The sequence below is a fragment of the Staurois parvus genome, unplaced genomic scaffold (genome assembly GCF_062004578.1).
Source record: "Staurois parvus isolate SC_StPar_1 unplaced genomic scaffold, SC_StPar_1.0 ptg000176l, whole genome shotgun sequence".
Classification (NCBI taxonomy): domain Eukaryota; kingdom Metazoa; phylum Chordata; class Amphibia; order Anura; family Ranidae; genus Staurois; species Staurois parvus.
Window position 1 is genome coordinate 1,607,940 of NW_028317972.1, and position 15,981 is coordinate 1,623,920.

Genomic DNA, 15,981 nt, shown 5'->3' on the forward strand with positions numbered 1-15,981 from the left:
ATCCTGTTCACAACTGATGAAATGTGTGATTCAGAAACGTTTCCATAGAAGTCAGTGAGCCTGAATTTGCACCTGAGCCAGACCACACTACTCAGAAAACTGACAGGACTCTTTTTCAGTTTGCACTGAATCTGTACTCCGGTTGCACTGCATATACTGTATATGAACAGACAGAATAGAAACCAATGTTATTTCACATGACATGCGTATTGGATGTAGTTCAAAACACATCCAAATTGCATATATGTGTACCAGCTCTCAAACTGCTAGATGCATCTGCATACAATTGAATTTGATGTAGCACCCTCCTAGATAGGTGCTAGGTTAGGTAAATTTGGTTAATTGGCTATCCTGTAATCAGTGGAGCTGCTTGTGATTGCTCTGGTCTGTTCGAAGTTTCACTGGTTGTGGGTTTGAATTCTTACCTCCTGCCTTCAGGATAGTTCTGAAAGTGGGCTGGATGAAGAAAATCAGCAGCTGAATATATATGTTGTCTCAACCAATCCATGGCAGAGGATGCCTAGAATGTGACTGGGAGTGGACATAAATAAATAATCTGAATCCTGGAGGTGCCCTGTTCTTCCCTAGGAGGAGCTGAAGCCCTTCTTGGCAGTTCAGGTGAAGTTTCTGCTAGTCTCATTGGGGTCCCAGCTGTGTATAGCTGGGGATCCTATTCTGCTGCAAATTCAAGGATTCAATCTGGAGGTTTCACTGAGGAGACAGTCTGAAAGGAGACATCCAGGTCCCAGGGACACTGAGTACAGACCTGAGAGAAGCATTCTAGTGATTGTTGCTGAATTAAAATTTAGAGCTTGCCTCACCTGGGTCCCAGTGCTGTCCACTTTTTCCTACTGCTGAAGGGACTGTTTTGAGAAGAAACTGCAAAGGGAAGAGTATCCTTGCATTCTTGTTCAGTGTTTTGAAGTATCGCACAGCTTCTCTAAGCCCCATCCAAGGTAACCTGCAATTACCTTTAAAAAAGCAACCCCTAGACTGTTTACTGAGCCAAAGAAATGAATGTTGCTGTTTGCCTGGCTGCTGCTACACTAGTGGGAAAAGAACCTGTACACAAAAGTGGCCCTTGAGGAGGTGAGCTCTATTTTGAGATCTTTTTTGTACTACTCTTACATGAGTTGTGCTGCTCACTTGGATGAGGCTGGCAAAGAAACGCAGTTGTTAAGTATGTCAGGTATCATATACTGGAGAGCCCAGTAGTTGTCATGCATTTTTCAAAAAAGAAAACCCTTTCTAATTAAACAACTATTGTGATTCTTGTGTCATTCTGCCCCACCCACCATTTTACATTTTCCTGGTCACCATTGGAGGTCTGTTGCCACACACAGACCCCCTGTATGGTCTACCAAGCAAAATAGCTAGATTGCTTGTGTAGCGCTACCCCCATTGGAGCCACTAGAAGGATGTCCTGGGATCTTTTCCCAGTAGCTGCTCCACAGTCAGACACAGGGCCACAGTTACTCTCTGGTTCAAAGAACAGTCCAGGGGTATTCTCTTTTTGGTGTTTTTATTTTTGGGTAACTTGGATGGGGATGGGTAATCATGTAGAATATTCAAAAACTTCACTATACTGCCCAAAGTATTGGGACGCCTGCCTCTACACGAACATGAACTTTAATGGTATCCCAGTCTTAGTCCGTAAGGTTCAATATTGAATTGCCCACCTTTTGCAGCTATAACAGCTTCAACTCTTCTGGGAAGGCTGTCCACAAGGTTTAGGAGTGTGTCTATGGGAATGTTTGACCATTCTTCCAGAAGCGTATTTGTGAGGTCAGGCACTGATGTCGGACGAGAAGGCCTGCCTCGCAGTCTCTGCTCTAATTTATCCCAAAGGTGTTCTGTTGGGTTGAGGTCAGGACTCTGTGCAGGCCAGTCAAGTTCCTCCACCCCAAACTCACCCATGCATGTCTTTATGGACCTTGCTTTGTGCACTGGTGCGCAGTCATGCTGGAACAGGAAGGGCCCATCCCCAAACTGTTCCAACAAAGTTGGGAGCATGAAATTGTCCAAAATGTCTTGGTATGCTGACACCTTAAGAGTTCCTTTCATTTGAACAAAGGGGACAAGCCCAACCCCCGAAAAACAACCCCACACCATAATCCCCCCTCCACCAAACTTTACGCTTGGCACAATGCAGTCAAGCAAGTAATGTTGTCCTGGCAACCGCCAAACCCAGACATGTCCATTGGATTGCCAGACATAGAAGTATATATGATCTATCTAGCATATATTCACAGTACATTATGAATATAAAAGGAATAAATGTATTGAGGGTTAAAATATATTGGCCTTTCTGAAGCTTCAAGTAAAGCTTACCCCAGGGAAATGTGAAACCTCTGAAAATGGCAGTTGCCTGGCTTTTATGCTGATCCCTTGGCTTCTATGTTATTCATCACAGACCAAGAACGCTGATGCAAATCAGGAAAGTAAGGGAAAAGTCAATAGGTATTATCTGTAGTGGTGGCCCATAATGGTTTCCTTTCTTTTTTTTTTTTAACATAATACTTTAAAACCCAGAAAAGTTGGATTGAATTGCAGATAATAATTGCAGCTGCATGTCAGTTAATTACCCCGGAAATCACACTCATCACTCGCTGTGCACATTTGGCCCCTGATCTCTTCATTATTGCACAGCCTTTATTAACGCCCTTCTTCAGCGGCTGGACTGTGCTAGGCAATAATCACACAACACAGTAGAACTTATCATTAAATCTATTTCTACCCTAAAGCAGCACTGCCTAATTATGCTACACGCTAATGATCGAGGTGAGAGAATGAAATGTGGGAGGTATAGTCGCCGGATGGATGGCCTTTCCTCATTGGCAATTTTCACTTCTACGCAACACAAGACAATGCTCAAGAATTTCTGTCGAGGCCAGAATTCAGGAGATGTGACAGTCAGGGTCATTGGTGACTCCCAGAATGCCTTGTGCCACCCCTGAATGCCTTTGTTTGGTTTTTGGAAGTCAATGAAAGCTACAGTCATAAATAAGGATAATTATCATTAATGATACTCTGTAGGAGAGTGCAGTATACTGTATTCTACAGTTTGAGCGCACAGACAAAAGATTCACAAACCAATTTAGAATGAATCAAACTAAGAGGTTGATTTTATTTTTTTTTTATGGGTTTATATAAAAGAACAATTTGGACAAATGTGTTATATGATTTGTAGTTCACTTGTATAATCCTATGTCATAACTTTTTTCAGTTCAGCTATTGAAACATCTAAAATCTGTCTATAGATTTTGTATCCATACACCTTCTAAAAGTTTAAATCAAGGTTGCAGTGGGGTTACCTGTTGTAAAATTGATGGAGTTTTGGGTTGGCATCATCAATGAGGATTATCAAAAAATTTGAAATTTCGTAACTCTCCTTTTGTTATGTAGTAGGTGTATGGAAACATGACTTCTTTTACATTTATGTTCTTCAGGAGATTCCATCACTCATTGACCAATCACAACCGTTGGATGCGAGAACGTAGCCACGAGTCCTACGCTAAAAACTACTCTGTGGTTTTTCCGTATGATGAGCCTCTGGCTGGAAGGAATATGAGAAAAGATCCTCTGTATGAGGTAAAGAGGAGAAAGTTAACAAAGAATATATATTCGTTGAGAGATGTTGGGCTTGTGGTACTTTTCTTGCAGGAAGTTTCAAAGAATGCTTTGCTGCATTGATAAGAAATCTCTATTAAATGGGTTAGTCCACACAAAACTCATATTTTAGTGTGGTAGATGCTGGAGAGCTAAAGTAATTGTTCCAGCAAAATAATTTAGTTTTGGAAAATGTGGTGAAGGCACACATTCACTGTCATGTTTTACCTGCTATCTGTTATTCATTTAGAGAGATTTACCATCACTAGACAGGATGTTGGGTGATATCTCCACCAGCAGCATAGACCGAAATAAATATGCTCACCAGGTCATTTTTTCTTATTGCTGTCTGTGTTCCTATTGTAGATTATCCCTCACTTCTTGTCCAATTAAACCATTTTCACCTTGATTCTAATTGAGGGGATATTTTTCTGGAGCCCCACATGGCAGTATAAACCTGATGGCGACTCTAACTCTTCTCCACTCTATCCAAAACTAAAAAAACGAAAACGTTGATGGACATATACCGGTACTTTATAAGCTCATTCACATTGTTGCATTATGGTTACCACAACACATGCATCCTGATGGGTTGCAGTGCCATTTATTTTGAACGCTTCCCCAATGTACATAACAGTGCACCCCCTAACGCTTCTGTGTTGCAGCGTACCACACACATTACTGTGCATTGTAGTGTACTGTGTCAAAAAAATTGCGTAGGTCTGGTTTGAGGTGTGTTAAATGAACGTGCTACCTAATGCAACGTTTATTAACAAATATAATGACATGTATTATTATGCATTTGTTAACGCACCACAACACAGCAGGCATATCTAAATGCATTGTAAATCACCGGATTGGAGAGATCTCTGTATGGAATTCCTGATTATGCTCATGTGCTGTGGCCATTAAAAGGGCTCCCGACAACAATGCAGGATTTTTATTCTATATGATGGTGATGCCAGCAAGTGACGTTTAAGTAGATGAAGTCTAATGAATAAAAACTGATTTATTGCTTAGTTGAAATGGTTTGCAGAAATTTAAGTTTCTAAAGTTTTAAAATGTATCACACTGAATTAAATTAGAATGAAAATGTTATTTTGACTTTAGTGTGTAACACATAGGACACATCATTCTAATTATTGCTTTCCCTTCCTGCTATGCCCATGCTTAGTGCCATGCATTGAGGGGTGCATTGTGTCTCCAAGAACATTTGTTCAGAGAGACCCAAGATTACAATATGTTAAGAAATTGTTCTTCCACGCTGTATTTATTTGTATTTATGATTGCACGGTAAAGTCTGGAGACTGTAGTTGCAGAGTAACTAAAAGACTTGGTAAGTAGGAAGGAAGAGAGAGGCACCTTATAAGTGCATTATATAAACACAGTTCAGTGTTCTAGAGGCTCTCATCCTATTATGTAAATTAAGATACACAATAAAAAGTCCATGATAGTCCACGAATGTCCATATGTATATAACCCCTTAGGTGGCAGCCATCCCAGTATGCCTACTCTATAGAGATAAATGGGAAGGAAGAGAGAGGCGCCCTCTAAGTGCAGTACGTAAACACAGTTTAATAAGCCACAATTAAAAAAAAAACTTGCAGTGGTTAAATGGTAGAAAAGCCTATCACATATGGAGTGGCCAAAATCTCTCCTGAGATGTGTGCAAGCCTGGTGGCCAACTACAGGAATCGTCTGACCTCAGTACTTGGTGGCAAATCCCTTGTTGGCAATCACAAAGTCATGTTTTGTGAAGGGGATCAAATACTTATTTCCCTCATGAACATGCAAATCAGTGCATAATTTGTTAGACATGCATTTCTTTTGATTTTTTGTTGGTATTCTGTCTCTCAATATTACAATACACCTACCATTCTTTTTTTAGACTGATCATTTCTTTGTGAGTGGGCAAACATTCAAAATCAGCAGGGGATCAAATACTTATTTCCATCACTGTATGTTGAGTGGGATTAAGAATATTATATTGCACCCGGGAGGAGGACTACCAGTTGCATGGAGCCCACCTCACCGAGAAATTCAGGGAAAAGGGTTATCCAGCTCTTAATTCAGGAAGCATTTGCACAATATTGTTCTAAACAGGGTAAATCCAGGATTGCTATTAATCAAAAACAACCAATTAGATTCACTACCCAATACCATGCGCAGGACAGGAAAATGGAAAACGTTTTTCAAAAACACTGGTCCATTTTGTTAGAGGACCCTTTTTACAGTCCTCCCTAACACCTTTTCCAAAAATATCCTATCGAAAGGCTTGAAACATTAAGAGTAAAATTGTCCCCAGCAAACGTAAAACTCACCAGACAATTCAGGATCCTTCTATTACATTTCTAAGCCTAAAGGGTATGTATAGGTGCAAGAAAAAAACTGTGCCTCACGTGCCCTTTTGTTAGACATGGGCAAAAGGATTTGATAGTTAAGGGAAAGACGTGCACCATGAAAAAATTCCGAGGTATACAGTATTACCTTACTTGTCCTTGTGGCCTGTTCTCCATAGGTAGAACAATTAGAACTTTTGAGAAAGCGTTTTGGGGAACAGACGCCTCATTGAGGATGGTGACGACCAACATAGTGTTCCCAGACACTTCCTCGAATAACACCTGAGATCTACCACTGGTTTGTCTGTCTGGGTCATAGAATCCATTTCCAGGGCTCTCCCTACGGCGGAATGTTTTAAATGTTTGTACCAGCGGGAGACCTTTTGGTTCTATACTTTGGGGACCCTTGCCCCAGGAGGCCTTATTGAGGCCCTACCTATTATAAATTATTAATATTTATTCCTTCAAGATTTTCAGTCATAATATAAAAATATAATATTCTTAATAATTCTTAATCTCACTCAATATCTATGTTTGCTTATTCTTATAGGGGTATATATTTATTTATATATTTTTTTGTCAAAATGACTCCAGTAGTCCATGGGTGACCCTCTGAATGCAGCTATAGGCATCTTTCACATGTGTGTGTATAGGTACACACGTGTGTGTGTGTGATGCTTTTACATATCTATAAAAATTGTCATATTACGGCATCATCCCTGTGAATCCGCACAGTAGCACTCTCATATATTACTTGTAACTATTGTTATATTATTTTTATGAATCAATTGTTTTTAATTTTAGGGTGCCCCCCTTCTTCTCTTCCCCCCCTCCTTTTTTTTTTTTTTTTTTTTTTTTTTTTTTAGATTCTCGTGGTGCAATATGACTTATTATCATAGTCTGCTAGTTTTATTAGCCCTCTAGGCTGTTTGTCCTATAAATAGAGCACCTCAGGCATTTCACCTCCAGCCCTTTAGTAGGAGCAGTAAGCTCCGAGCGCGTAGCCTTGCTTTTCTCCTGGTGTGCCGCCCCCTCCCCTTTGTGACGTCATATCCATCCGACTCTTGCAGTCCAGGCTGGTCACAGACACTTCCGGCTTCTGGTGGCGGCATTCTGAGACACTCCTACCACCCACGGATGGATTTCTGCAGGATGTGGATGACGACGGTATACCTGGATATAATTCATATGTGATGGGCTTTTCTACCATTTAACCATTGTGAATTTTCTTTAACGGTGGCTTATTAAACTGTGTTTACATACTGCACTTAGAGGGCACCTCTCTCTTCCTTCCCATTTATCTCTATAGAGTTGGCATACTCTGGGATGGCTGCCACCTAAGTGGTTATATACATATGGACTATCATGGACTTTTTATTGTGTATCGTAATTTACATAATAGGATATGAGCCTCTAGAGCGCTGAGAGTGTTTTAATTAAAAGACTTGCTAAGCCCTGACAACCAAGTGTTATGATAATCTACTGGTTTCATAAAAACAGAAAATGTAGAAAAAATTTTTATTAATCCCAAACAGAATTCCTAGTTGCTTTGATGAACTGGTATAATCACCAAGTATAACCAACTACTACTTCCTAACTGCGGGAAAGCAGCTTTTCTAAAACCGGACACCCTGGAAATGTTGTCTGTGTACATCCCTTTCTCTACATCACAATGAATGACTGCAAAGTTTACATAATGCAGAATGTGGAAAGGTCCTCCTGTGTTATAAAAGCTGAGGATTTTGGTTTTTAGTTGTCCAGCTGTGCATGAGGATCACATGCAGGTCAGAGACATGGAAAATCAAACAATAAATGCTTTTATCACAGAAATTGCTTAGATCCTAAATATTGGGTTTGGTCTTATATATTGCTCATTATTGGTAAAATAGTCTTCTATAAAGAGTAAAAATAACCGCTGTTCGCAGGCTTCTTTCATACAGGCAAAGCTGTTGTCCTTCCTAATACATAGAGCAGGGCAGAGCTGTCAAAGTAACAGCCCAGGCCTGCAGATTGCATTGGGAGAAGGGGAAAAGTGGCAACATTGCCCTAACTGCTATTTCTTTCAGCTGTAGTGCCCAAGACAAATACCTTTTCTGCCCTCTGGATCAACCCTGCCTAACTTTTAGCCATTGTATTCTTTACCGCAATATAATTCCAAGTAACACCCTGTAAAATGTGATCCTCACAGGAGCTGCTGCATCAGGGCTGCGTATTCCAGGAACGCCACGGCTGGGAAAGGCCAGGGTGGTTTTACAGAGAAGGGTTAGTTCCGGTAAGTAAACACCTCGTGTGGGTTTATTTAAAAAAGCAGCTAATAAAGAAAAAGGTGCATACTACAGTAATGGTTGTACATGAACATAATCACTTTTGTCCTTTTTTGTTAACAATTGCCTGGTGCATAGGCATCTGTTGTATTTTAATGCTTACAGATAACTGCTTGGAGGTTAAATGCAAAGACAGAAGATGTAATCATAGCAGAGCCACACTGATCTGTGTCTATTGTTCTTACACATTTTCTTCTATTGTTCTCTGCAAGATACAGATTTAGAGCAAAAGTGCCAGTTACCCAGACCTGAAATGTGTTACTGTTGGCTATATCTCTCTTCGAATCTGCAAAGCTGAAGCACTGCACAGCTCAATCTGACCATATATAGACCATGATTAGTGTAGAAGAGATGTGTTGGCAAATGCTAACACCCCAAAACATACTTACCCAACTTCTGAAATAAAACCCATTTTCCCAACACTCCCTCCACCAATAAAGGAGACCACACATTGTTGGAGTAAAATGGCCTTCTCGGCCTTTTATTGACAATTTAACTTAAATACAGAGAAAAACATTCCTTAAAACAGAAACCTCCAGAAACCAACAAAATGAGTTGTGGGTCTAGGCAGGCACCCAAAACAATATTGATCTCCCCCTGCGGAACCTCAACCTTAACGTTCCTCCTAGGCCTCCAGCCGCAACGCACCGACTCGGAGACAAGGACACACCTTCCACAGGTAAAGTTCCACCTTCCAGTTAAGCCTTGGTTAACTCAAATTCACCCCGGCACACCATACCACAGATGGGAACCATTAGCAACCTCCCAAGACCAACAACTGCCACAGCATGCTGGGGAAGCCCTTACCCATGCGTGCCATGCCACAAACTAAATGCTCGCAGTATGCCATCCTGCAAACCTAAGGACCACATATTCGTCCCCACCGCGTTGAGGTGCACACCATCGCCACGAAGGTAGCGCCACATTTCCACCTCAAACTCTAAGTGGCGAACAACCAGCCCCCCATTACGGATGACAAACCTCCCCACTTCCTTGTTCACCTTAACACGGGCCTTGTTAACGTTGCCACTGATCTCATCAATCGCCACAAAGCCCGTGCGACCATATCGGACCACACAATTAGTGTCCGGGAATTCTCTGTGCAACTGTAAAAAATCTATTTTAACATTCCGAACCAGTTCCCACATAGACCTAACCCCCAAATCATTGCCCCCAACATGGAGCACCAGCACATCTGGCGGCCTATCCTATGCTGCAAAGCTGTCCAACTCAGGAAGCACCCAGCCCTACAACATACCCGGCACCCCAATCCAGCGGATACATGCAGCCTCCCGAGGAAAGCCTAGCTGCCTGCCATTAGGCCGCACGTCCACCAGCATGGCCCCCCAAAAAACGTTAGGAGTGACCTACAATCCTCACCAAGCACACCGCACCACCTAAAAAACAAAAGCAACCGCGAAGGCCGCTTGAAACAAGCCAACCTCATAAACCGAGGAACACAAACCCCCAAATGCTCAAACAAATCACACAACAGCTTAAAGGAGACTGGACGGCACGCATCCTTATGCCGATTGGCCCTGCAATAACCCTTAAGGGCTTGTCGAACCCAAAAATCTTTGGTGAAGTCTGAACAGCCCTGAAGTTTAAATAAAAAAGCCAGGCCAGTCAAATGGCGATCCAGAGCAGACACGGACACGCTCTGCTCAAAATACCAGGCTACCAAATACACGACCGCAACCCGAACATCCGGTCCCCAAGGATGCAGGCTGGCCTGTTACAATTCATGCCACTCCAGCCACACCTTGGTTGCTGTCCACGTAGCCTCACTCACCGAATGTTGGATCCATTCCGCGTCGACTCCGACGCAATCTCCCACAGCCAGTCGGGACAAGGCACTCCGTGTTGCTCCGCAGCCGGCGCCAACTGGCGGAATCTGTCCCACTGAAAACGAGACAAAGCATCAGCGATCGTATTGTCAACCCCTGGGAGATGCACAGAAAAAAGAAAGACATTCAATTGGATGCAATGCAGCACCAAGTGGCGAAGTAAGGAAATTACCGGTTGCGAAGAAGCCGAGACCTGGTTAATGACTTGAACCACCCCCAGATTATCGCAGTTAAAACGCACCCTCAAATTCTGAAAAGCCTCCCCCCAAATCTCCACCACTAACACGACGGAAAGAGCTCCAGTAAAACCAGATTTTTAAGAAAACACGACGACTGCCAAGAAGATGACCACGGTGCCGCACTCCAACGCCCTGAAGAAGTCCCCATAGCCAGTGGACCCAGCCGCATCCATAAACAATTCCAAATCAAGATTGCTCACCGGGCTGGCCATCCACAAGGACTGGCCATTGAAGGAATCTAAAAAACTGTGCCAGACGCGGAAGTCCGCTCTGTGTTCCCGAGTCAGGCGAATGAAATGAGAAGGCGAGGTGACCCCTGACAATGCAGCAGACAAACGGTGGCAAAAAACCCGACCCATCAACATAATGTGACAGGCAAAATTCAGCTTATCCAACAAAGACTGTATGGCCATAAGCTGGATCATGCGCTTACCCACGATACTGCGAATTTCAATGTGGAGCACCACCAGTTTGTCCTCTGGCAGAGGGCACTCCTTCGCGCCGGAGTCCAACACGATGCCCAGAAAGGTGATCACTGAGGCTGGACCCTTAGTCTTCTCCATAGCCAGCGGAATACCAAAACGCTATGTGCTGCAGGGTGGCCAAAAGAACGGCACAAACATTGGAATCAAGCAGCCCCAAACATAGAAAATCATCCAAATAATGAATGACGGAATTCATTCCTGAAACGTCCCGCACCACCTACTCCACAAAGGAGCTAAACGTCTCAAACAATGCACACCCCATGGGAAGGCACCTATCTACGTAAAATGCGCCCTGCCAATGACAACCCAATAAGCAAAAACTGTCAGGATGAACTGCCAACAACCAGAAAGCCGATTCAATGTCCGATTTCGCCATAAGAGCACAGCGCGCAGAAAACCGCAGCATCGAAGAAGTATACGACACGAGCACGCCTCCTGAGCGATGGCATCATTAACAGACCCCCCTTTTGGGAAAGAAAGATGATGAATTAGGCGAAAAGCATTGAGCTCCTTTTTGGGCACCACCCCCAAAGGAGAAACAACCAACCCCGGCAGAGGCGCAGTCGAAAACAGACCACCCATGCGACCCAACTTCCTTATTCAGCTTATCGGAAACTACCCCAGGATGCTGCAACGCTGATCGCAAATTCCGTGCCAATGGCAGAATAGAAACTAAAGAACAAGGGATGCGGAAGCCCTCCAAAAAACCAACCTCCAGCAACGACGTCACCGCCTGATCGGGATATATATTTAGGTACGGCCCCATCCTTTCCACCCTCAACGGCGTAGTCCCTCTTACCCGCAAGCTCTCCGGCACGGCCCTTGCCGTGTTTAAAGCAACGTGACAAGGAATGGGAGCCGCCGCAACCGGAACATTCATGTTTAAACCGGCACGCCCCACCAAATTTACATGAGCCCTCGTTGCACTGCCAACAAAACCCCTTGCGTTTTGCAGCCGATTGCCCCGGGGCGAATGAACTACCACCCTCCCCTGAAAAAACGGACTAGGGACCCGCGCCGGGGTCATAAGCTGCATCCAAAGGCCCTAAACTAGGTCAGCAAAGTCCAGGCTCACCTGATGTCCATCATCCAATCATGTGCAAGTAAAAATGCTGTTTTTTTTTATTTTTCTTGCATGTGATTGTGTATTTTTTTCAAAGTGAACCTTCACCTCTATTACTATGCTCTGAAAAAAATACACAATCACATGCAAGAAAAATAAAAAAAACAGCATTTTTACAAAGTGAACCTTCACCTCTATTACTAAGCTTTGTAGAAAATTCCCTTACAGAGTGCAACTGCACTTACAAAGTGCACAGTCTATTTGCCTTTAGTAGATCAACTCCTTTGTATCTACGTTAATATGCACTTGAGCAGATATCCTGAACTGGCTATAACTTCTGATCATCCTGCTGTGCTTGGGACCAGCCACACTTCTACATCATCATGACTGCATGAACCAAAGGAACGAGAGCTCCCAGTGGTTCACTGGAGCATAGACTTCTTTTAATTCAATTTCAAACTTTTGCGATGCTGAGGATGGGGAGAGGCCACACGCACTTCTGCAATGTGAATTGTTCTACATGTGCATGACCCTCAGATGCACAGGGACAACATACACAATCCGTTTTTAATCCCCAGAAAGGTTTATCCTAAATGATTTTATTAGTCTGTAATGCTTTAAATTCTTTTTTAAGTCATCTTTCAATTTTTTTCCTCTCTGTAGGTTCAAGACTATGATTATTATGGAGCATATGGTGTGCAGCCACACAAGGATTACACATACAGCGCACTTCTGGAAAAAGAGTATACTTTTGACTTTCCCCCGCACCATGACATGGTAGGTGGAAACAAGGGTCTGGGAGTGTGTCTACGTGTGGGGAGGTTGCTTACTTTAAAATATGGGGCACATTAGGGGCTCATTGCATGTGTATAAATACACAGCAAGCGGGAATGACCCAAGGATGGGAAATCACCTAATAATTGCTCAATCCTCACAGAGCTGTCACTTATTTATATAAGGAATCATAGTTCTATATCTTCTTCTCTGCCTACCTTACAGCGATATGGCCGCAGAAACAATGGGGCATATTTATAGCCATAGCAGACCATGCAACTACTATGGGGCCTAGAAGTTACCTGATTATACAGGTAGCAGGGTCTTCATCTCCCTGGATCTTGGATCGCGATGTGGGTGGGATGACATGCCGCCCCTCTCATCTGGCCACAGACCCAGGATTACTGGGCAGCCTATGGCAGCCTGTCCCTCCTGGCCGCTGGATCTTTAGCTCAGGGAATGCACACAGGCAGAGAGGAGGAGCCAAGCAGCAGCGCGAAGATCAAAGAAGCTGATCGGAGTGAGAGACCAGCCGGAGCCGGTGAAGAGGAGGAGAGCAGCTGGAGAAGGAAGACAGCTGATCTGTAAGGCAAGTGTGCGGCCAGGATCTGGGCAAAAAAGATGGTGCTGCTGCAGCCAGGTATGCTGGCTGTGGATGGGAGAGGGAGGGAGCCTGGGCTGGGGCAGGGGTCAGCAATGTAAGCATCATTGGTGTCAGTGGGAGGAATAGTGCCCCATCATTAGTGTCACTGTCACCATTGATGGGGCACTATTCCTCCCACTGACACCAATGATGGGACACTTCCTCCCACCGACACTAATGATGGGGCACTATTTCTCCCACTGACACCAATGATGGGGCACTATTCCTCCCACTGACACCAATGATGGGGCACTATTCCTCCCACTGACACCAATGATGGGGCACTATTCCTCCCACTGACAGCAATGATGGGGCATTATTCCTCCCACTGACACCAATGAAGGGGAATTATTGCTCCCACTGACACCAATGATGGTGCACTATTCCTCCCACTGACACCAATGAAGGGGAATTATTGCTTCCACTGACACCAATGATGATGCACTATTTCTCCCACTGACATCAATGATGTGGCCCTCTTCCTGCCACTGATACCAATGATGGAGCACCATTCCTCCCACTGACACCAGTGATGGAGCACCATTCCTCCCACTGACACCAGTGATGGGGCACCATTCCTCCCACAATGACACCAATGATTGGACACTATTCCTCCCACTGACACCAATGATGGGGCACTATTCCTCCTACTGACACCAATGATGGGGCACTGTTCCTCCTACTGACACCAATGATGGGGCACTATTCCTCCCACTGACACCAATGATGGGGCACTATGCCTCCCACTGACACCAATGATGGGGCACTATTCCTCCCACTGACACCAGTGATGGGGCACTATTCTTCCCACTGACACCAGTGATGGGGCACCATTCCTCCCACAATGACACCAATGATTGGACACTATTCCTCCCACTGACACCAATGATGGGGCACTATTCCTCCTACTGACACCAATGATGGGGCACTGTTCCTCCTACTGACACCAATGATGGGGCACTATTCCTCCCACTGACACCAATGATGGGGCACTATGCCTCCCACTGACACCAATGAAGGGGAATTATTGCTCCCACTGACACCAATGATGGAGCACTATTCCTCCCACTGACACCAATGATGGACACTATTCCTCCCACTGACACCAGTGATAAGGCACTATTCCTCCCACTGACACCAATGATGAGGCACTATTCCTCCTACTGACACCAATGATGGGGCACTATTCCTCCCACTGACACCAGTGATGGGGCACTATTCCTGCAAATGGAATAAAATACCGATAATGGAATAAAATAAGAGGTGGAGCCTAAAGAGGAAGGGTGGAGTTTACAGATGAAGGGGTGGGATGAATTTAGATAAGGGGTGCCCTATTTTGGTTTTGTGCTACCCTAGGCAAGACTAAAATACACCACTGCTTAACCCCTGAATTTAACTTTTTTATCCTGAACTGAGATGCTAACACTATCCCTACACCTCAGGCATAATTGTTACCACAATGATAGCAGCAGCGAAGTTTCCCTTGTGATAAAAATGTAGCAAAGCTTGTGGTGCCTGTTTATAAAGTAGCAAACTGTCAGCACAGAAAAAATTGGGCTAACATGAAGTGAACCGCTGTTGATCCAAGACAGGTACCCTTTCTTTAAAAAGCAGTAACATACAGTGCATTTGTAAGTCTTTTTGTAACTTTTCCAAATGACCAGCTGGATACAGTATATTCTTGCTGTCGCGCTTTCCTTGCTGGCACTGTCTTCATTATCCCTAAAAATAGCTTTTTCTAATTATTCCATTCCTTGTTAATTTAAAGCAACAACTTTCCCTCCCCACAGCTCACAGATTGCCAAACATTTGGCCTGCTATTTTTTCCTGCCTGACAGTTTTGTTTCGGCATGGGAAAATTAAACCTCTGAAAATTGTCACTAATTGTCGCCACATTAATAGAGTTCTGTGACCTGCAGAAAATCATTCAGCCTGCAGACTAAAAGGATCAGTAAAACTGAAATGACAGCTACATTACATTATGCAGAGGAGCTACTGATAACATTTAACGCATACAAAAATTTCTCACTCATCAACAGAAAAGGAAGTATTTGGCATGTATGTCATTTTTCTTTTCAACCCATTGTTTTACATTTGCTGCATGTTAAGCTAAAGCAGTGTTTCTCAACTCCAGTCCTCATGGACCCCCAACAGGTCATGTTTTCAGGATTTCCCTCAGATGAAACAGCTGTGGTAATTACTAAGGCAGTGAAACTGATCAAATCACCTGTGCAAAATAATGGAAATCCTGAAAACATGACCTGTTGGGGGTCCATGAGGACTGGAATTGAGAAACACTGAGCTAAAGGAAGCTTAATGGACACCTATCATTAGAAAAGCATGAGCCATTGATTGCTTCCTTCTGAAAATGTCATTTGGTTAGCCTTTCTAGTCTGGCTTGGATATCTTTGAATCACAATCCAGGAACTGAGGCTAAAGAAGCATTACTGGACAGTAACTAGAACCAATATTTCAAAGTCAAGATCTGATAAGAATTTCTAACTTTAACACAAGTGCATAACTTATGATAATGGACCAAGTATAACCTTGCCAAGGGAGGTACTAGAATTACCGGGTGCAAAGGCAAACAATATCCTGCCTGGAAGAGTATGTGTGACAATGTCCAAGTGGAGTTTTCAGTGTCCATATGATATATAT

The 15,981-nt window shown here is 43.7% G+C and overlaps 1 protein-coding gene across 2 annotated transcripts in view; it reads left to right on the forward strand.

Annotated features, from left to right (window-relative positions):
• The window catches only part of SARDH (sarcosine dehydrogenase), a 142,140-nt gene that overhangs the window by 41,734 nt on the left and 84,425 nt on the right, over positions 1 to 15,981 (forward strand). For both annotated transcript variants that reach the window (XM_089677045.1, XM_089677046.1), the window contains 3 exons: positions 3,450 to 3,591; positions 8,137 to 8,220; positions 12,570 to 12,683. In XM_089677045.1, the coding sequence (XP_089533171.1) occupies positions 3,450 to 3,591; positions 8,137 to 8,220; positions 12,570 to 12,683 (340 nt within the window). The remainder of the gene's footprint in view (positions 1 to 3,449; positions 3,592 to 8,136; positions 8,221 to 12,569; positions 12,684 to 15,981) is intronic.